Here is a 20828-nt window from a genome sequence, read left to right as displayed (position 1 = left end):
ACGCACCTCTTTATTATTTTAGTTTTATTTCTTTTTCTTCTTTTCTAGGTTATCCGGGGGACCGTCGGCGTGGGCTGCCACACCAGACGTAGCCTCCCCCTGAGGGTGCACTGGAAGTTTTCACTTCCCATGCACCGGTCACCCGTCCCCCATTGCCAGCTCCCTGCGGATGCCGGTACCCACACCCAGGTGCGAGGTTACCGAGGGGGTGACCCTGCGAGCACCCGAAGACGCCGGACAGGTGAGTAGTCCTGTCCTTGGGGGGGGGGGGGGTCATCCTGGCTAGGGCAACCAGTAGCCTCTTCCCTGCTCTCCCTCTACGGGGGGGAAGCCCTCCCTTCCTCCTAGTCCCCATTGCACCAGCGCACACTTCCCTGCAGCACAGCCCTCCCTCCCCTATCCCCTGTCCTTACTGGACAGCTTGCCTCCTGCTCCCACTGCAGCTCGCAGCGGCTTCATAGGGGGACAGCTGGGGGGTTGCTGGGCTCCTCTCTCCTCCTTTTGCCTCCGGTGGTCGCGTTTTTTGCGCTCCGCGCCGCCGTCTCACTACCGCCAGCCTGCCCCACAAATTTACGCCTCGGCTTCTGCCGGAGCCAGGCCGCGTCGGCGCACGCTAGTGACGTCACTGGGGGCGGGGCACCCGTCCGTTTTTCGGCTCTTCCCGCACAGCCCTTTCTCCTATTGGCTACTCTGTAGTTCCCACCTTTTCTTCCTGTGCCCCCTCCCTTCCTCCTCCTCTTGCCGGCAGCAGCTTCAGCTCGTGGCCACCTGCTGTTATCACTGCCAGTACAGCAGCCTCAGCTCCCTGTGCACAGCAGCAGTCTAGCATCCAGTGCAGCTATTCCAGCGTGCACCAGCTACAGCTTCCAGTGCAGCAGTTCCAGCGTGCCTCAGCTCCAACATCCAGTGCAGCTCCAGCTCCAGCATCCAGTGCGGCAGCAGCTCCAGCATCCAGTGCGGCAGCAGCTCCAGGGTCTGGTAGGCTCACCCAGTGGGTGATATTCCCCTCCTCCACTCCCCAGGCTAACAGCCCTAGCTACCATGTCTGGTCCACGGGATGACCGCCCCTAGGCAGCTCACTCCCGCGGCTGTGGCGACACACTTTGCGTGTGCTCGTTGCAATAAGAAATTCCCCTGTGGTCAGCCTGGTTCCCTCTGCCTGCTATGCCTTAACCCTGGTGCCACTTCCCAGGAGGCCCCCCCTCCAGGTTCTGATGTAGCCTCTCCTGAGTGGGCTAGATCCCTGTCCCAGGCGCTCGGTGACCTCTCTAAGCTGTCGCAGGTCATGATCCATGCCATTGAGCGGTTGCCCTTCCAGGCGCCTCCAGCAGCAGGACCCTCCAGGGTATCTCCTGACTCCCCTTCCAGAGGACGGTCTCATAAGAGAGCTAGACTCTCTGTCTCACAGTCGCCCTCTAGGTGTTCCTCAGACCTTTCTCCTCCCAGATCCACTGCAGGCGGTTCCGCTTCCCAGCGACCCCTCTCCGCCACCTCGGGGGACCCCTCTGACTCTGCTTCAGAGTCTGACAGGGAGGATCAGCCTGCCTCTGCGGTGCAAGCCTTGATCCGTGCAGTGCGAGACACCTTACATATTGAGGAAGAGTCCTCCCTCTTCTACCTCCAAGAGTGAGGTTTCCTTCCGTCGCCATAAGCGACAGCCATTGGTTTTTCCCAGCCATAAGGATTTTGAGGATCTCCTAGCCAAGGAGTGGAATCACCCTGACCGGCGTGATTCCATCCTCTAAGCGTGCCGAGGCTTTGTTTACCTTCTCCCCTGACCTGGTCACTACATGGACAGTGCCCCCATCTGTGGATCCTCCGGTTTCTCGACTTTCCAAGTCAACTACTCTGCCTCTGGCAGACGGTGCTTCACTCACTGACCCGGTGGACAAGAAAATCGACGCTTTTTCGAAGTCTGTCTTTGTTGCAGCTGGTTCGGCCCTATGTCCTACCTTTGCTGCATCCTGGGTCAGCAAGGCTTGTTCCTCTTGGGCCAGGCAGTTAGTCCATGACCTCTCCCTGGACACCTAGCGTGAGGATCTGTCTCTGGCCTCACAGATTCTACATGCGTCCAAATACTTGTGCGACGCTTCTCAGGAAGCTGCTCGTTTGTCTGCGCGGGCCCTGGCAAACTCTGTAGCCATCCGACGCTCTGTCTGGTTAAAATGCTTGTCAGCTGCCTCCAAGAAGGCTCGGACTTCTCTTCCCTTTGCAGGAAAGACTTTTTGGGGAGCGGCTGGATAAAATAATCTCGGACGCTACAGGGGGGGGGGGGGGGGGAAGAGCTCCTTACTTCCTCAAAACCGATCCCGGCGCCCTCAGCCTCCCAGGCGTTCCAGCCGTTTCCGCTCCTTTGAGCCTCCGGCACGTCGTCGCCCGGCTAAGGATACGCCTCCAGCTCCTTCTAGGAAGCCCTCCTTCAAACCCTGCCCCTCCTGGCAGCCCCGTTCTTGCCCTTCTAAGGGTCCTGCACCCAAGTCTTCTTCCTGAGGGTCCTTCCCCACTCGGGTCTCTCCTTCAAGTAGGGGGTCGTCTGCTCCCATTCAAGGAGATTTGGCTCGCCCATGTGTCCGATGTGTGGGCTCGGGAGGTGGTGTCCTCAGGGTACAAAATCGAGTTCGTGTGCATTCCACCTCCTCGCTTTTTTCCATCAAATCTCCCACGCTCTTCGGCACGGCTTTCCGAGCTTTTTCGGGCAGTTCAGAATCTCCTAGCTCAAGGAGTTGTGGTCCCAGTTCCTCCCTCCGAGCACTTCCAGGGATTCTATTCCAATCTGTTCACAGTCCCCAAAAAGGACGGCTCGGTCCGTCCTATCCTGGATTTGAAACGGCTGAACAGGTTTGTTCGCCTTCGGCGGTTCCGCATGGGATCCTTGCGGTCGGTGGTCGCGTCTCTAGAGCAGGACGAATTTCTTGCATCTATAGACATCCGCGACGCCTATCTGCATGTTCCCATCTCAGCCAGTCATCAACGTTTCCTACGTTTCGCCGTCGGTTCTGGACATTTCCAGTTCGTTGCCCTGCCCTTCGGGCTCGCCACGGCGCCTCGGGTCTTTACCAAGATCCTTGCACCTTTGATGGCTCTGCTTCGGTCAAAGGAGGTGGCTGTCCTGGCCTACCTGGACGACCTCTTGGTAAAGGGCCGCTCCAAGCAGGACACTTTGTCCAGCCTCCAGATCACACTCGATCTCTTGACCAATTTCGGTTGGGTGATCAATTACCAAAAATTTTCCCTACTTCCCTCCCGCTCTATGGAGTTTCTCGGGATGCTATTCAACACCGAGACGGCCCGCGTCCTCCTTCCTCCCAACAAAGTTGCCTCCCTGCGCTCGGCAGTCTCTCTGCTCCGCTCGGGCGCCCCCTGTTCGATTCGCCTTTGCATGCGAGTCCTGGGCAAGATGGTCTCCTCTTTCGAGGCGATCCCCTTTGCTCAGTTTCATTCGCGCCCTCTGCAGCAAGCGATTCTGTCTCAGTGGGACAGGTCCCCTCTGTCTCTCCACAAGAAGATCCTCCTGTCCCCTGCTGTTCGCAGGGAGCTTCTTTGGTGGTTGACGTCTCCGGTGGTCCTCCTCGGCCGCTCGTTCCTTCCCCTCAATTGGCTGGTCGTCTCTACGGATGCCAGCCTGTCCGGGTGGGGGGCTGTCTTCGGGAGCCACACAGCTCAGGGCTCTTGGTCGCCGATGGAGGCTCGGCTTCACATCAATATCCTGGAGCTCCGGGCCATCTTTCTCGCCCTCAGTGGACCGATCTCATGAGGGGTTACCCGGTCCGTGTTCAGACCGACAACGTCACCGCCGTTGCTTATCTGAACCGTCAAGGCGGCACCAGGAGCCGCTCTGTCATGACCGAGGCCGCTCGCATTCTCCATTGGGCAGAGCGGTTTGTTCCAGCTCTCTCGGCAGTCCACATTCCCGGGGTGGACAATTGGGCGGCGGACTACCTCAGCCGCGAAAGACTGGATCAGGGCGAATGGGCTCAACATCCCGAGGTGTTTCTTCAAATCTGCCGGCGGTGGGGATTCCCAGATGTGGATCTCTTCGCCTCCAGGCTGAACCACAAACTCCCCATCTATGTGACTCGAGCCCGGGATCCTTGCGCGTTCGCGGTCGACGCCTTGGTGACCCCATGGGAGCAGTTCTCCCTGGTTTACGCCTTTCCTCCTCTGCCCATTCTCCCACGAGTCCTGAAGCGCATCAAGGCACTCGGCGTTCCCGCCATTCTTGTCACTCCAGACTGGCCGCGCCGGTCCTGGTACGCCGACGTAGTGCACCTCCTGGCCAACGCCCCCTGGCGCCCTCCCCTGCGGGCCGACCTCCTTTCACAAGGGCCAATATTCCATCCCAATTTACCTCAGCTGAGTTTAACGGCGTGGCTGTTGAAGCCGCGGTATTGAGGTTTCGTGGGTTCTCAGAAGCAGTCATCCAAACCATGCTTAAGGCCCGTAAACCTCAGTCAGCTCGGATCTACCATCGCGTGTGGAAGGCCTTCTTTTCTTGGTGCGAACAGAATAATTTTCACCCTTTGGTGTGTTCCACGCCCAAGATCCTTTCCTTTTTACAATCCGGGCTGGATAAAGTCATTCCACCTTGCGTTCGCAGATTTCCGCCCTGTCTGTTCTTTTTCAGCGGGCTCTCGCTTTCCGCCCCCAGGTGAAGACCTTTCTTCAGGGGGTGGTCCATTTGGCCCCTCCTTTTCGTCAGCCTTTAGAGCCCTGGGACCTTAATTTAGTCCTCGAGGTTCTACAAGGTCCTCCCTTTGAGCCTCTTCGGGAGGTGTCTCTTTGTTTCCTTTCTTGGAAAGTCGCCTTCCTGGTGGCGATTACCTCCATCCGTAGGGTGTCTGAACTGGCAGCACTCTCTTGTCGCTCCCCTTATCTGGTCCTTCACAAGGACAAGGTGGTGCTTCGTCCTCTTCCTTCCTTCCTGCCGAAGGTCGTGTCTGCATTCCACCTTAATGAGGACATCATTCTCCCCTCTTTTTGCCCTGCGCCCTCCCATCCTAGGGAACGGTCCCTGGATTGTTTGGACCTTGTCCGGGCCATACGGATCTACTTGTCCGTCACTGCTTCCTTCCGACGCTCAGATTCCTTGTTCGTGGTCCCGTCGGGTCCGCGCAAGGGGCTGGCGGCTTCCAAGACCACCATTGGGCGTTGGATCAGGGCAGCCATCACAAAGGCCTACCGCGTTCGTGGCAGGGCTCCTCCTTTTCGAGCTGTGGGGGCCTCTTGGGCGGTTTGCCATCAGGCCTCAGTGTCCCAGGTCTGCAAGGCCGCCACCTGGTCTTCAGTTCACACTTTTTCAAAGTTTTATCAGGTCCATATCCTGGCTTCCTCTGACGCCAGTCTGGGCCGCAAGGTTCTGCAGGCCGCCGTGCGTTAGGCAGGCCGCATGGGGATTGTAATCCTCTTTCCCTACCCTCTGGGACTGCTTTTGTACGTCCCACTGGTGCTGTGTCCCCCAATGACAGGCACAAGAAAAGAGGATTTTTTTTGTACTCACCGTAAAATCCCTTTCTTGTGACTTCATTTGGGGGACACAGCTCCCACCCTGTTTGAGGTTGTGCTCCCGGGGCTTGTTCTGTTCTTGGGGTTTTCGTTCCCGAGACCAGCCTGTTTTTTTTTGCCTGTTTTTGTTACTACTTTCTACTGCTTGTGACTAAACTGAGTTAGCCTGGTGCCTGTAGGAGGGGTATAGCCTGCCAGGCGGAGTCACTTCTTCTGTCTAGTGTCGCCTCCTAGTGGCAGTAGCCTATACCCCACTGGTGCTGTGTCCCCCAATGAAGCCACAAGAAAGGGATTTTACGGTGAGTACAAAAAAATCCTCTTTTCCTGCAGGACATACAGCAGCTGATAAGTAATGAAAGACTGGAGATTTTTAGATAGAAGTAAATTTGAAATCTATACAACTTTCTTTCACTTGATTTGAAAGAAAAAGATTTAAAAAATGATAGCAGAAAAATGACATTGTGTCCATGTAGTCACGTAGGTAGTAATCTAAGTGCATTAGCTCTATGCACTGATCCAGAGGACAATGCAGTCATTGTAAGACTGGTAATGGTTACTAGAACTCTGTTAGGCATGTTGCTTAGCAATAGGATCTAAATACATATCAGATCTCCAAACATGTTACATCACTCTTAGTACTAGTGATGTAACTAGTGACTCTGACACAGAAAGAAGAATGACCACCAGTCACATGCTGATGGTTGGAATGATAGTGAATTAAAATTACTTGTTCTCACCTGGGTCATCGTTTCGCTTGGGGACTGTGTAAGTGTGTAGGAGGGTTACTGCTCTCCTCACAGCTACTGGCAAGTCTTCCTGGCACCAGGCGGGCTCCAGATTACATTCTGGTTTCAACATGCGTAGAGTAACGTAGGCAAGCAATGTTCCTATGTACAAGAAAGCCAGATATTATTGCCAATTCTGAGATGCAAAGGAAAACCTGATCACAAGGAGAAGCACGTGAGGGAAAAAAAACAAAGGATGTATACCAAAGGTTTTGAAATGGGCCGGCATGACGCAGCCAGCTAACTGCACAAAGAGAGTGTGAATCCGAGAAGCAGCCAGCGGAGACTTGAGTAATGGCAGCAAGCTGCTGGTCAGTGCAGGGATGTGCTGGGAAAGGCCCGGGGAGCCCTGCTGTATAATACACTCCAGGAGTCGAATCGTGTTCTCCAGCTCCATGTCCAACTAAGAAAAAGCAATACAAATGTTATAGTCACAATAAGTATTTAATAAGACACTCAAAGTTTTCAATGCTACTGTGTATTTTATTTGTAAAGTTTTCAAGAAACAAAAGTAACAATGTGCAGTGGTGAGCTGTAAGTAAGCTGTAAGACAAAGAGCCCTATTAAACGGAGCAATAATCTGCCCAATCAGGTCGATCAGGCAGATCATCGCTCCGTCTAATGAAGAAAACGGTCAGTAGCTGATTGTGTTTTATGATTTGGACCTAAAATCATTGGCCACCGATTGCACAACACTGTGTAAAAGCAAGATGCGGCAACAGCTGATGAATGTGTATATATATAAAAAAAAGGCAAGGGCTGCACGAAAATTGCTAAATATATATAAAGATATATATATATATATATATATATATATATATATATACATACACACACCGTATTTTTCGGACTATAAGTCGCACTTAAAATACTATTATTTTCTAAGAAATTGTAAGTGCGCCTTATAGTCTAGTGCGCCTTATATATATACCGGGACAGCTCCGGCCTCCATGGCGCAGATAGGCTGCTGAGCTCACATCTCCCCGCCACACAACACAGAGCAGCGCTCCCTCACCTGGACTCCCGGCCCATGGCTCCGCAGGCCTGTCCTGCTGTCCCGCTCTCCTGCTGTCCCGCTGTACTGCTCTCCCTAGCCCGGATACAGGCTCAGGCATAGGCTTCAGGCATAGACTTTCATTCAATAGCGCCACCTAGTGGCCGGAGGTTATAGAGGAACACTGTACTGTACTTAGGCTCCTAACTATGGTGGTCACAATGCTCCATGCAGAATTCTGCCAACAGGACTCGCTGGCAGAATTCTGCCTATCCTGCATGGTGCATTACGGCCAACATAGTTAGGAGCCTCAGTACTGTGACATAGTAAGGAGCTTCAGTAAATACAGTACTGTGATCAGCAGGTGACATAGTAAGGAGCCTCAGTAAATACAGTACTGTGATCAGCAGGTGACATAGTAAGGAGCCTCAGTAAGTACTGTGATCAGCAGGTGACTTACGTTTTTCGTTCGTTCAAACTTATACACTATAATGCGGTGCGCCTTATATATGAACCTAGATGGCTTAGCAGGCTAAAATTGAAGGTGCGCCTTATAGTCCGGTGCGCCTTATAGTCCGAAAAATACAGTACATATATATAGGCCTAGCTGCAAGTTATCACGTATATGGTCTTAGTAAATGAGCACCGATCTAGCAGATAGGCCCTCGCTTACATAAAGTCATTGGGCCGTGTAATATGGTCCTTAGCCCATGCTTAGATTTTTTTTTGGGGGGGGGGGGGGAGTCAACAGGAACCGATCAGTTGACAACTGTTTGCTCATTTGTCAGCTGGTCATTACCCCATGTAAAAGGGCTCGAATACAGTACTTGCATCTTTCTGAAAGCAGCCATAAAGTGTTAAATTCTAAGTCATGGATTTGGAAGGTAATCTGCCAGAAATCTATGGCAGACCTATGGATTTCTGCCATGGATCTGCACTCTTTTTTAGCCACAGATTCACATGCAGACCATCCACTTTGAATAAGGCCAATCCATGTATGACTACCCAATGCGGTTTTTGTGTGTATTCCACCTTGAGCAGTGATCTATCACCCAGATTTCAAAATCCTGGTTAGTAAAAATCCATGCTGTGTGAATAGGACACATTCTACAAGGATCTACTCAAAGAACCTACATCAAAATCCATGTGGAAAATTTCTTGTAAGAACATACACTTTGAGCCACCTTCAAACCTGTTTGCTTCCTTTGGGTAGAATGTAAATGTCTATTTTCCCATTTCCTCACCTCCTTCATTCTTTTACGGATCTGGCTTTCTCTTTCTAACTGTGCCTGCAGCATTTCCTTCTGTTTACTTGTAAGCTGGAGTTCTTCCTTAATTCCCTTCTTCTTTTTTATCTCCTGCAAAGTAGCACAATAAGATATTATCAATCTGATAAATATACAGACATATATATGCAAATTTGCATAAAGAAAGTTAAAAAAAGGGGAGATTTCTTTCACGTTACTGCAGCACACTTGTGATTTTCTTATGTCTACACATAAAGCACTTCCTGAGGACATGGCTTTTAGACACTACTGACATACCCTATCTCAATGACGCCCATTCTCACCACAGTAAAAGGCAAAATATCTATCATCAGACATTTTTCAGATTTGATTATCTTAGAGATGAGTTTACCAGTTTTAGCCACAACCAGGAGTGGAACCACCAGTGAAAAAAACTATAACAAAACTATTACCACCTTTTTCTGTTTTGGACACACTCTGGTTTTAGCTAAAAATACTGACCAAAATAATGTGTGTGAACAGAGCCTAATATTGCATATTAAAGGGGTACTCCGTCTAAATTTAATTTCTTTTCAATCAACTGATGATAGAAACTTATACAGATGCATACAGATTTGTAATTTACTTCTATTCTATTTTCAGTCTTCCAGTACTTAAGAGCTGCTGTATGTCCTGCAGGAAGTGGTGTATTCTTTCCAGTCTGACACAGTGCTCTCTGCTGCCACCTCTGTCCGTGACATGAACTGTCCAGAGCAGTAGCAAATCCAGGCAGAAACCCTGTACTGCTCTGGACAGTTTCTGACATGGACAGAGGAGGCAGCAGAGAGCACTGTGCCAGAGTGGAAAGAATACACCACTTCCTGCAGGGCATACAGCAGCTCATAAGTACTGGAAGACTTAAGATTTTTAAATAGAAGTAAATGACAAATCTATATAAAACTTTCTAAAACCAGCTGATTTTAAAGAATTGTTTTGTTGGAGTTCCCCTTTAAAAGTGCAGGTAAAATTATAAAAAAAAAACAATGGGTGAACAAAACCCAAACAATCTACCACAAATCTATTGAAGTCATGAGAATACCTCTTTCAGCTCCAGCTCAATGATTTGCTCCTTGAATGAGTACGCTTTATTCTCCCTCTTCATATTTGCCTTTTTCAAACTATCCTGTTGAGCACTAAAGAAAAGAAAAAACAGGTGTAAAATAAAACCGTTCAAAACTTCAGTTGCAAAAGTTTACTATGAGAGAAGATTTTAACTTATATTGGCTTGAATTGTCAACTAGAAAGGATCCTATAGGGTTAATTCTCCTCAGAGAGAACAGATTATACAGTAGTTCATGCAGATGTCTTCCTACAATATGGTTAATATAAATTTAGACATACTATTGTAAAGTGATCTATGATTTCCTGGGAGCCAGACTATTCTCCTCTGCAGGAAGTTCCCACCAACTACTGAGCCTGAAGAAGAATTCACTGAAAGTGATCATTACCTTTGTAAAATGGACTTGTCATACAGCTCTCCCTCCGGGGTCTGCATGATCGCATATTCTTCTCTGGTCACCAAACTCAGGGCTGGATTTTGCATGGATTCCATAATAATACTTATCAGCCTGGGAAGAACTCTGTCTGGAGAAATGCGAGACAGTGTGCCAGCTGCATTGAGGATAGCCTGAAAATAGATGATACATGCCATTGTCATTACCAGGAAAAAAGTAAATTCCCCCCTAATAGGCTCATTGAGAGCTTTTTTTGCAGGATGAATCTACATAAAACTTTTATTAAAGAGGTATTCCAGTGAAAAAAAAACACATTTCTTTCAAATCAACTGGTGCCAGAGACTTGTAATTTAGTTCTATTAAAGATAATGCAATGTCTATCAGTACTTATCAGCTGCTGTATGCCCTGCAGGAAGTGCTGTATTCTATTCAGTCTGAGTCCTCTCTGCTGCCACCTCTGTCCATGTCAGGAACTGTCCAGAGCAGTAGCAAATCCCCATAGAAAACTTCTCCTGATCTGGACAGTTCCTGACATGGACAGAGGTGGCAGCAGAGAGCAGTGTGTCCAACTAGACATAATTCACCACTTCCTGCAGGACACACAGCAGCTGATAAGTACTGGAAGACTTGAGATTTTTGTAATAGAAGTAAATTACAAATATCTGGCACTAGTTGATTTAAAAGGATTTTTTTTGCTGGCGTACCCCTTTAACTCTTTGAAAAAATTGCAGTTCCGGTATGCAGACGTGATATCTACATTTTTACATAGTCAGCCAATGAATACAATGCAGTGCAGAGCTCCATCACAGTCACCATTAAGTACTATTAACGCACAACATATTAACAGACTCCCTAACATGGTGCGCCTCCTAGTGGCAGCAGCCTATACCCATGGTATCTGTGTCCCCCAATAAGACGCATGAGAAGCATCATTTATATGTAGTGCACACTGACCTGGTCACCAACAGTATTAGAAGTAATTACAGGTAGAAAATCATCAAACTGATTGTTTATGAATTCGACCGGGTTGATCTTCAGCCTGTACATTAGGTCTACCCACAAGTCCTTGTACGAAGAGGCTGTAACAATATAACTGTTAGAATAGGCAAGGAGTGATGTCATCTTATTATTCTTTTATGTCTGTCGTCTCACCAACTAATGGATGGTTTGTCAACACCAGAAGTTCCTGGGCCAGATTCTCTGCTTCTGCAGGTTCCAATCCCGGTACGTATGTAAGCACATTCATTGCTTCCTGGAGAATCCTTGGAGATACATAATACTTCCCAGCCTCTGGAGCTTCTTCAGAATCGGTGACTAAATTATCAATTGGAACCACCTGCAACAACAAGACACTCTGCTAAATCCAGTAAAATAGTCAATAAACTCCAGCCCCCATGGAGACATGTATATTCCTCTACCTTGTTTGAATTAAGGACAACCTTCAGCTCAGACAACAGGCCACGCAAAATTTTGGTACCTCCGAGGGAGGCCAAAAGCTTCTTGACGGTTTGTTGACACTGCTTGCGTACTTTCCATGAGCGAGTTAGCAGGATAGTAATCACAGCATGGTAGTATGGTCTAATGGGAAAACCAAAAAGTCACAGTAAACCTTGCTTGTATCAAAGAAAATAATAATAATAATAATAATAATAAAACCACAATAAATTGTAAACTTACTGAGTGCGGTTGTCGGGAAATCTGTGGATGTGGTCTAGTAAGAGCCTCTCACATAACTGCAGAAGTGTGCAAAGGCCTAAAAAGGAGAAAATACTAGAATGAATTGAACATTTTATTAACTAGCAAAAACTAGAAGAAAAAAAACAAACATTCACTTAATCATCACAGGCAAAATACACACACAAAAACATACTTTCAATTTAGCAGCTTAGGCCATGAAAGTGGACACCAAACAACAGCAACCATCAAGGAAAAATAAATCGTAATGGAAGCTAAGGACTTGCCGATTAAAGGAGAACTCCAGCTAGGACAATTTTTTCAATATGTACAGGGAAGGGGTGAGTGAGTTAAAACAAAAACATCCTCTTACCTCCCGCAGTCCACCACTCTGGTTCCTAGCAACTTCCTGGTGGTGAAAAGGGACCTAGGATGTGATGTGGCAGGCCCACTCAGCCATTCAGTGGCTGAACTGATGTGACTGGGCGGGCCTGCTATGTTACTTCCAAGGTCCCTTCTCACCACCAGAAAGTTGCCGGGGACTGGAGCGGTAGACTGCTGGCGTCAGTGCTGAAGCCTTGGAGGTAAGTGAATGATTTTGTTTTCGCCTACCCCCTCCCCGTACATATTGAAAAAAAAATATTCCTGGCCAGAGTTCTCTTTTAAACTAAGCACCATTCATTCAAAGTAGTGTGTGGCCTATTAGCAGATTATTTAAAAAGTTTCCCTTTTACTTACAATCCTCAGATGCTGAAGAAAGGAACTTATCCGAAGTGAAGAGCTGTCTTTTATCATCAGAAAGCAATTGCCAGAAGTTGCTCAGCTTGTTTTCTATTTAAAAAAAAAAAAGAAAAGAAAAAAGAATGTAATCTGTGATATAAAATACAGCGGTACCTTGGTTCTGAAACTGCTTGGAGCTCAAACTGTATTTTCAAGGAAAGTTTGCTTTGGTTCTCAAACAGTTTTCGGGTGCCCAGTCTTGAAGTACTTGGTATCTGAATGTTTTTGCGAGTGTGGATGGTGGGTTGTACCTGGTGAGTTTAGCACTGGAGAGGCTTCAAATACAGTACAGTACTGCATAATAATGCTGGAGTGCATATACAGTACAGTAGTAGTACAGATAGTGCACCACCATCTCCCATCCTGTACTGTATAAGACTGCTGGAGTGCGTATACAGTACAGTAGTAGTAGTAGTACAGTCAGTGCACCCCCATCTCCCATCCTGTACAGTACTGTATAAGACTGCTGGAGTGCATATACAGTACAGTAGTAGTACAGTCAGTGCACCACCATCTCCTTCTGTTACAGAGCTGGGGTGGGGGGGACACTATACAGTAAAGGATGAGTGGGGAGTTAGTGACTACCATACTATAATTGCTGGTTTTGTTAAATGTTTCTTGTCTATAATGTCCTGTACAGTATATAGAGCTGCTCTGTAATGCCCTGTAGAGATTATACTGGGCACTATACAATGTAATATATGGGTACTGTAGGTAATTATTGGGGGGTGCTGGAACCAATTAAACACATTTACATTATTTCCTATGCGAAGACACTGCTCGGTTCTCAAACTGCCCTCTGGAACCAATTAAGTTCGAGAACCGAGATACCACTGTATAGCTAAAGCTGTATCAATTTGAAAAACCTCTGCTTTGCATTATAGGTAAGACAGAAGTCTGAAGGAGCCTGGGTGCTAATCACACACAGAATCCGTTTACATAAAAGTTCCATATGCTCATTAAATACATAGCAATTATAGATGTACAGTACATCCAGTATGTAAATGGAACTTCGGAGAGATTTTAGCCCTTAAGCTTGCAGAATTATAAATGCAGCTCTGGACTACAACACGAGATAACATTTGGCATCAGTCAGAAGCCATTAGTGTATACAATAATAGGACACTGCACGCGTTGAATATCTGGTTTTAGTCCACATAGGTCCAGATTTATCAAAGAGTGGAAAATAGTCTTTGGTGTAAATTGTCTTTTTATTTCGTCCTACGGCTGCACAAAGACATAAGGGGTTAACTTAGTTTCCTCATCCTGCCAGGCAGAAGGAACAACACGATTAATCAATTAACATAATTAAGTAACTGACTACACCTCATAAGAAGGACCCATAGACCACACAAGCCGTGTTTTGTTTCTTCTGCAGGCAGGAGGAATCAAGCTCGTCCCTCGTCTACTCAATCTAAAGCAGTGGCAGTGCTGGCGGTGTTTATGTACAGCCTGTCATTCCCCCGTCCTCCTGTCAGGTTACCTGAACAGTTGTGCAGTCCCGGCTGAGGTCTGGTGACCAGGGAGGCTCATCGGCTCTGTCTACGGTTTCCATATGGCTTCCGGTGGGCTGTCCGCTGGTGGGAGTTTTCATGCATTCAAGACAGCTCCCGGCGTGACCTATCTGCTTAAGGAATCGGCGCCCTCCTGCACGTGCATCCGCCCTAATGGTTGAGGCAAGCGATTCCCTGTACCTGCTTCCTGACTGAGAGCATCGGGCGAAAGTGCGTCATCAGTTACCGCGCATGCACAGTCGGGGTTTCCGGTCTGCACCGGCGTTCGAGTGTTCCCGGCTTTTTTTCAGTATATGTTCTGGCGTGCTGCTGGTCAGACCTACCCAGCACTCTGCCAGGAACGCTCTATATTGGGTAACAAGGTAGAGCCTGCTGTCTGATGCAGCCTATACATTCTGCCCTTGTTATATCTGTTGTTGTATATGTTCTTCCCAGATGGATCTCAAGGCCATTCACAACAAGGGGGATCTCAACGTGACAGCCGACTGGCTCAGCCGATACCAAGTACAACAGGCGGAATGAAGTCTCCATACAGATTCCTTTGATTGGATCACCCGGAGGTTTGGAATACCAGATGAGGATGTAATGGCGACACGGGACAACAGGAAGGTAGCAAAGTTCTGTTCCATCTACCGAGCAGATGCTCCGGATGTTGTGGACGGTCTGTCTTGCCACTGGGGCGATCAGCTGATTTATGTCTTCCCCCCTCTGCCCCTGATACCCATGGTACTCAAAAAGATTTAAGAGAAGCATGCCAGAGCCATTGCGGTGATCCCCTTCTGGCCCAGGAGGGCGTGGTTTCCGCTCGTATTAGAGCTATCGAGGGGGGCCTATGCAGAGATCCCTCTCTGCCCGGACCTTCTTACACAGAGGGGCCTGTTCCATCCTGCTCCACAGCACCTTCATCTCACACCCTGGAGTTTGATCGGCTAGCCTTAACTCAGAGAGGTTTTGCGGAGGATGTTATTGATCTGCTTGAATCATCCAGAAAACCAGCTACAATCAAGGTTTATGACAGGATCATTAAAGTGTTCAAATCATGGTGTGATCACCAATCTGTTACTAGCCAAGATCTTCCAGATGTGCTGAAGTTCCTGCAGGAAGGTTATGAGAGAGGACTAAAATTCAACACTCTCAAAGTGCATTTTTCAGCCATCAACTTCCTCTTTAAGGGTAAATTCTTGAACCAACCGCTTACCCGTAGATTCTTCAAAGCTGTCAAGAATCTCAGACCTCCAGTGAAGAGTCCAATAGTATCCTGGGATCTTGTCCAAGTGTTGGATTCCTTATCCACCAGTCCTTTTGAACCGCTGCAAAAGGCATCCCTGAAATTCCTTTCCTTTAAGACTCTGTTTCTGGCAGCCATTGCTTCGGCGAAAAGGATTGGCGAAATCCAAGCTCTCTCTTATAAGGAACCTTACCTTATTGTTAGCCAGGAGGGTCTGCTACTAAGTACCAGACCAGGTTTTCTTCCAAAGGTCCCTTCAGCAGCTAATGTGAACCAGGAGATCTTACTTCCATCTCTGTTTGAAAATCCAAAAGGCACAGAGCAGGAGAAGCTCCATCTCCTAGATGTCAAGAGAGTGGTACTTACCTACATTGATCGTTCCAGCAGCTTCTGTTCTTCAGATTCCTTGTTCCTTCAATTTCAAGGCCCTAACAAGGGGAAAGCGGCATCCAAGGCCTCCGTATCCCGCTGGATCAAAGATGTAATCGCGGAGTGCTATAATCAACAAGGTCTTCCTCTGCCAGTAGGCATTAAAGCACACTCCACGCGATCTACTTCAGCGTCCTGGGCCGAACTTGCCCAAGTCTCTCTGGATCAGATTTATCATGCTGCAACGTGGGCCTCTTCATCTACTTTTGCGAAGCATTATCCATTGGACGTCATCTCCAATAGCAGAGTGTCCTTTGGCAGAAAAGTGCTGCAAATAGCGTCTTTAAGTTAACCCCCCCCCCCCCTTTATTTGAGTATTGCTTTGTATTCCCTTATGTCTTTGTGCCGTAGGACGAAATAAAAAGTCTTAATTTACTTACCGAAATTTTTTCTTTTTATGAGTCCGTAGGCAGCACAACATCCCGCCCTAATAAATTGTGTGTTATTGCTGCAAACACGGCTTGTGTGGTCTCTGGATCCTTCTTATGAGGTGTAGTCAATTACTTAATTATGTTAATTGATTAATCATGTTTTTCCTTCTGCCTGGCAGGATGAGGAAACTAAGTTAACCCCTTATGTCTTTGTGCTGCCTAAGGACTCATAAAAAGAAAGAAATTTCGGTAAGTAAAATTAGAATATTGCAACCAATCACAGCTCAGCTTTTATCTTCCCAGAGCTGACAGCTGAACTGTGACTGGTTGCTTTGGCCAGTTTACACCAATTTCTATTTCAATCACTTTTATAAATCTGGGCCTTAGGAGAATACAGTTTATTAAAGAAATAGTAAATTCTATAGATAGTAAGAGGGTAACAGAAGATGACACTTATAAATCTTACCAACTTGGACTTCAGTGAGGGAAATCCTGCATACGAGCACAGCGGCAGCCAGCGCTTCTGCTAAGAGCGATATCTGTGCACTCTGTGCTGCCGCCTTCTCCACTGTTTGAATCAGGAGGGGTACGAGTCCCAGAGCTTGCCCCAGCGTATCCCCTGTGAGAAAGGACTCTCTTATTATCTATTACCTTTACTTCTGTCATTTTTATATACACGTTTTCAAGGCTAAAGTTGTAGTATTTAGAGAACGGCTGACTTGTAAAGCTTACCCTTGAATGATACCAGCATGCACTGGCAATATGAATGCCTCACTCCAGAAGTGCTGGTTTTCAGAGAAGCGGCTTTCTGAAACCATTCTATCAGTTTCTTAGGAACTTCAGTTGTGAACTTCTGGCCCCACTGAGTAAGCACCGAAACCGCATGAATGAGAGTTCCTTCATGAACTTTGAAAAAAAAAAAAAATTGTATTACAAAAAGGCAAAAACAGCGTCATTTTCCAATCTACAGATAATATACTTAACTGAAAAATGGCACTATCCCACCAATTCTAGTGCCCAATGGGTAGAGACTATATTGAATGAGTCTTAAGGGCAGCCATCATTATAGTCGGTGTACGGAAGAAGTGCTACGGACTGGAATCCCGGAGCTCCCGGCATCATCTATCAGTATGATGCCAGGAGCTCCACAACTGTTTAAATCTTTGCACTTCTGTACTGGCACAGCGGCATGTGAACGCCCCCTTACTGTTATTAGTAGAACTCATGCAGGATACTCTCTTGCTATGTTCCTTCTTTTTTTTTACAGCCTTGTTGACTTTTTAGGCAAAAAATAAATAAATAAATAAATAAATTGATTAAGATTTTTTAAAAGAAGTAAATTACAAATCTTTGGCACTTTATGCAACCAGTTGATTTGAAGGAAAAAAAAATGGTGAACAACCCCTTTAACTACAAGCTTGTAGACAAATAAGAAAACATTTGGATGATTTATCTGGCTCTTACACTACAACAGCCTCCCATTTAAATATGGGTATACGGGTGTTTTATATTCGCATTGTGGAGGTCAATGACAACCTATATACATAGTAACCATAGACACATAAAATAACACTCGCTCAAATGATCAAAACCATAAAAAATTACAAAATAATGTTACCTTCCTGCTGAAGAAAAGGAATGAACAATTCTGAAATTGTCCCACTCAGCTCCTGACTTGAAGTACCAGAAACAACATGGTGACTTAGAGCACCAATCCCTTATGTAAAAGAAATTAATAAAAATTACTGTTTGAAAAACACTACGTGTACGTAGAATTACTTTTACGTAGAATTACAATATATAATAACTAGAGCTGAGCAATCTTTGAGCACGCTCCAAAACCCGAGCTTGTGTCATTTGATTACCGATGGCTGCTGAAGTTGGATGCAGCCCTAGGGAGTCCTGGAAAATATATACACAGCCATAGGCCATAGCCTGGACTCCTTAGCGTTGCATCCCTCCAGCAGACACCAGTAATCAAATGCCACAAGCTTGGGTTCAGGAGCGTGCTGGAAGTTGCTGGAACTCTAATAATAACCAATTATCAACTAATGGTGCGTTTACACAGGCAGATTTATCTGACAGATTTTTGAAGCCAAAGCCAGAAACAGACCATAAACAGGGAACGGGTCATAAAGGAAAGACTTGGATTTCTCCTCTTTTCAAATCCATTCCTGGTTTTGGCTTCCAAAATCTGTCAGATAAATCTGCCCAATGTTAAGCCCAATGTCTCTCTGTTCCTCCCTGAACTATGGGCCACATAAAGAAATGGAAACATTTACCTGAAAGAACACTCATCTTCTGAGCCACAGCTGTAAGCTTTCCTTCTGAACCTGGAATATAATGTTACACTGTACTATTACTATATTAGGTATACAGATTTTTGAATGAATTTTAACTTTTTAAATTGAATAAAAAAATGTGTATATTAATTTCTTACCTCCCAGAATAGCAAACAAATGCTTTCCCAATGCTTCAACAGCAGCTGGGTCACTGCACTGATGGGCCAGGTTCTGCAAAGCCACCACAGCACCATCCATCAGTTGTGGGTTGTTAGACTTCAATTGCCCTTTAAAAAAAAAAAAAAGAAAAGAAATGAGGCATAAGTGAGGAGGAAGAGCTGACAAGTAGACAGAGAGGATCCTAGTTTTCTGTCCAGAGGTGTCAGACTGCTTAGAACCGGTCTGGAAACCTTTGTAGGTTTGCTACTGTGAGGTAGGATTGTGGATGTGCTGAAAGGCACTAACGTAATTAGGGAACTTCTCATATACATCCCATAGAGGTTAAATACAGCATCAGCTCCATACAAGTTCAAAAAAATATGTTAATCAACAGAATGCATCTACCCACAACCTGAGCAGAGCCAGAAAAACGGGTAAACCACAAGATGGAAATACCTCTCCAATGCCCTTGGTCACTTTCTAAGAGCGCCCCCCCCCCTCCCACCCACCACAGGTTGGCTAGAGAGATGCTTCTAATGCAGCTCGGGGAGGGTACTCTTCATTTAGGAGACCAAACTGGTGAATGTAGGTCCTCTTACATGTGCCTTAGTTTGGTCGTCCATGGCCGCAAACGAGTGTCAATCAGTGAGATCAGCGCTTGTTTGCAGGGCCTTTACGAGGCACGATCCCTGCGTCATTTGTGCGGCCATTTAAACATATTGCCATTTGACACCCGTCTCCTGTCCACTCAGGGAGACGAGATGCCGATAGCGATAAACTTTTAGCGCCAGGCAAAAGATGCGCTCAGCTGATGAACAGATGAGCTGAGCCATTTAACTACTCGACAGGCAGAAAGGAGACATTTACCAAATGATGTGACTATGATGAGGTTAATAATACATACCAGCCAAACCTTTCCCGATGTCAAGGGCATACTGACTCAGATCCAAAGTCACAGAAGCACACAGGGATGCAATGGCTGAAGGGAAAATAAAGTATTAAAATATCACTTATTTAACTTTTAAACAGACTTTATTAGATAAATACGGGTGGACTTACTGTCAATCACATTTTCAGGGCTACGTAGGAGAGACTTCTGTAACACGGGTAAGACTTGCTCTTTAAATTCTTCGTGTGACAGACGCTGCAAGATAGGGGTGCAACTCTCCTACAAACAGAACATATCCAAATGAATTCCTGCCAGTCACTGAGACTTAGGGAAAGCAGTAATAAGTAAAACCCTTACCAGTATGTAGTTCTGAGGTTTCACTTTACTCATGAGAACCATTTTGACATAGAAATCAAGAAGATTACTCTGCAGGAGTGAGAAACAGAAGGACCAAATGGTTATATAGTGACAAGTCATTTACACCACAAGCTAAACACTGAACTGCTGCAATAAGGATGAAAAAAGGGAGGAAATAGAGGGAGCACAGTGCACATATAACAGTATTAACACTGGTATTTAAAAAAGAGCCAGACTCAAATAGTGCAGGTACACAGCCCAATCTATGCCCCGCCAACACTTCCTGTGTTCCAACCTGGTCTTTCTGCTGCTAGAAACTGAAGTCCCCTAATGGTGCTTTTCACCATATTACACAGAACAATAATCGTAATGGTGCGTTTAAACAGATTTATCTGAAAGATTTTTGAAGACAAAGCCAGGAATGGATTTGAAAATAGGAGAAATCTCAGTCTTTCCTTAGTGACCTGTTCTCTGTTAATAGTTCCTGGCTTTGTCTTAAAATATCTCTGTGTAAGCACACCACGAGGGTCCATTTACACAGAAAGATTATTTGACAGATTATCTGCCAAAGATTTGAAGCCAAAGCCAGGAATGGATTTAAAAAGAAGAGAAATTTCAAGCTTTTCTTTATGACCTGATCTCTGTTTATAGTCTGTTTCTGGCTTTGGCTTCAACTCTTTGGCCGCTAATCTTTCTGTTTAAATGGACCCTTACAGACGACAGTTTCTTTGGAAGGGAGACACCTAATAGCCAAAACATTGGAATTTTTTCTAGGGTATAAAGTCATTGTTGGCAGGTGATTTAAAAATATAATAATGCTTTTATTTGTATAGCACAGCAATTAACATAGTTTTGACAATTATTGCTCCCTGTCCTCAATAGGGCTCACAATCTAAGTTCACCTATCTGTATGTTTTGAGTGTGGGAGGAAACTGGAGTACCCGGAGGAAACCCACGCAAACACAGAGAGAACATACATGTTGCCCTTGGTGGGATTTAAAGCCAGGACCCCAGCGCTGCAAGGCTACAGTACTAACTACTGAGCCACTGTGCTGCTATGATAGAAATCACATAGGCTATCATAAGGAGGGAAGTTGTTTGAAACAAAAATGACCATTAAAGGA

At 46.3% G+C, this 20828-nt stretch overlaps 1 protein-coding gene across 1 annotated transcript in view; it reads right to left on the bottom strand.

The window, feature by feature from the left end:
* Positions 1-20828, bottom strand: part of GCN1 (GCN1 activator of EIF2AK4) — a 51530-nt gene that overhangs the window by 19957 nt on the left and 10745 nt on the right. Inside the window, exons 8-25 of the mRNA XM_069961272.1 lie at positions 19705-19773; positions 19518-19626; positions 19363-19437; positions 18458-18586; positions 18300-18350; positions 17636-17734; positions 16750-16923; positions 16484-16636; positions 12434-12526; positions 11699-11774; positions 11440-11599; positions 11174-11357; positions 10976-11100; positions 10016-10194; positions 9607-9700; positions 8526-8639; positions 6492-6690; positions 6240-6389 (exon numbers count right to left, since the gene is read on the bottom strand). Of these exons, the coding sequence (XP_069817373.1) occupies positions 6240-6389; positions 6492-6690; positions 8526-8639; positions 9607-9700; positions 10016-10194; positions 10976-11100; positions 11174-11357; positions 11440-11599; positions 11699-11774; positions 12434-12526; positions 16484-16636; positions 16750-16923; positions 17636-17734; positions 18300-18350; positions 18458-18586; positions 19363-19437; positions 19518-19626; positions 19705-19773 (2233 nt within the window). The remainder of the gene's footprint in view (positions 1-6239; positions 6390-6491; positions 6691-8525; positions 8640-9606; positions 9701-10015; positions 10195-10975; positions 11101-11173; positions 11358-11439; positions 11600-11698; positions 11775-12433; positions 12527-16483; positions 16637-16749; positions 16924-17635; positions 17735-18299; positions 18351-18457; positions 18587-19362; positions 19438-19517; positions 19627-19704; positions 19774-20828) is intronic.

Source organism: Dendropsophus ebraccatus, chromosome 3 (assembly GCF_027789765.1).
Source record: "Dendropsophus ebraccatus isolate aDenEbr1 chromosome 3, aDenEbr1.pat, whole genome shotgun sequence".
Lineage (NCBI taxonomy): Eukaryota > Metazoa > Chordata > Amphibia > Anura > Hylidae > Dendropsophus > Dendropsophus ebraccatus.
Note: the sequence above shows the minus strand (reverse complement) of the source record. Positions and strands in the feature narration are given on the sequence as shown.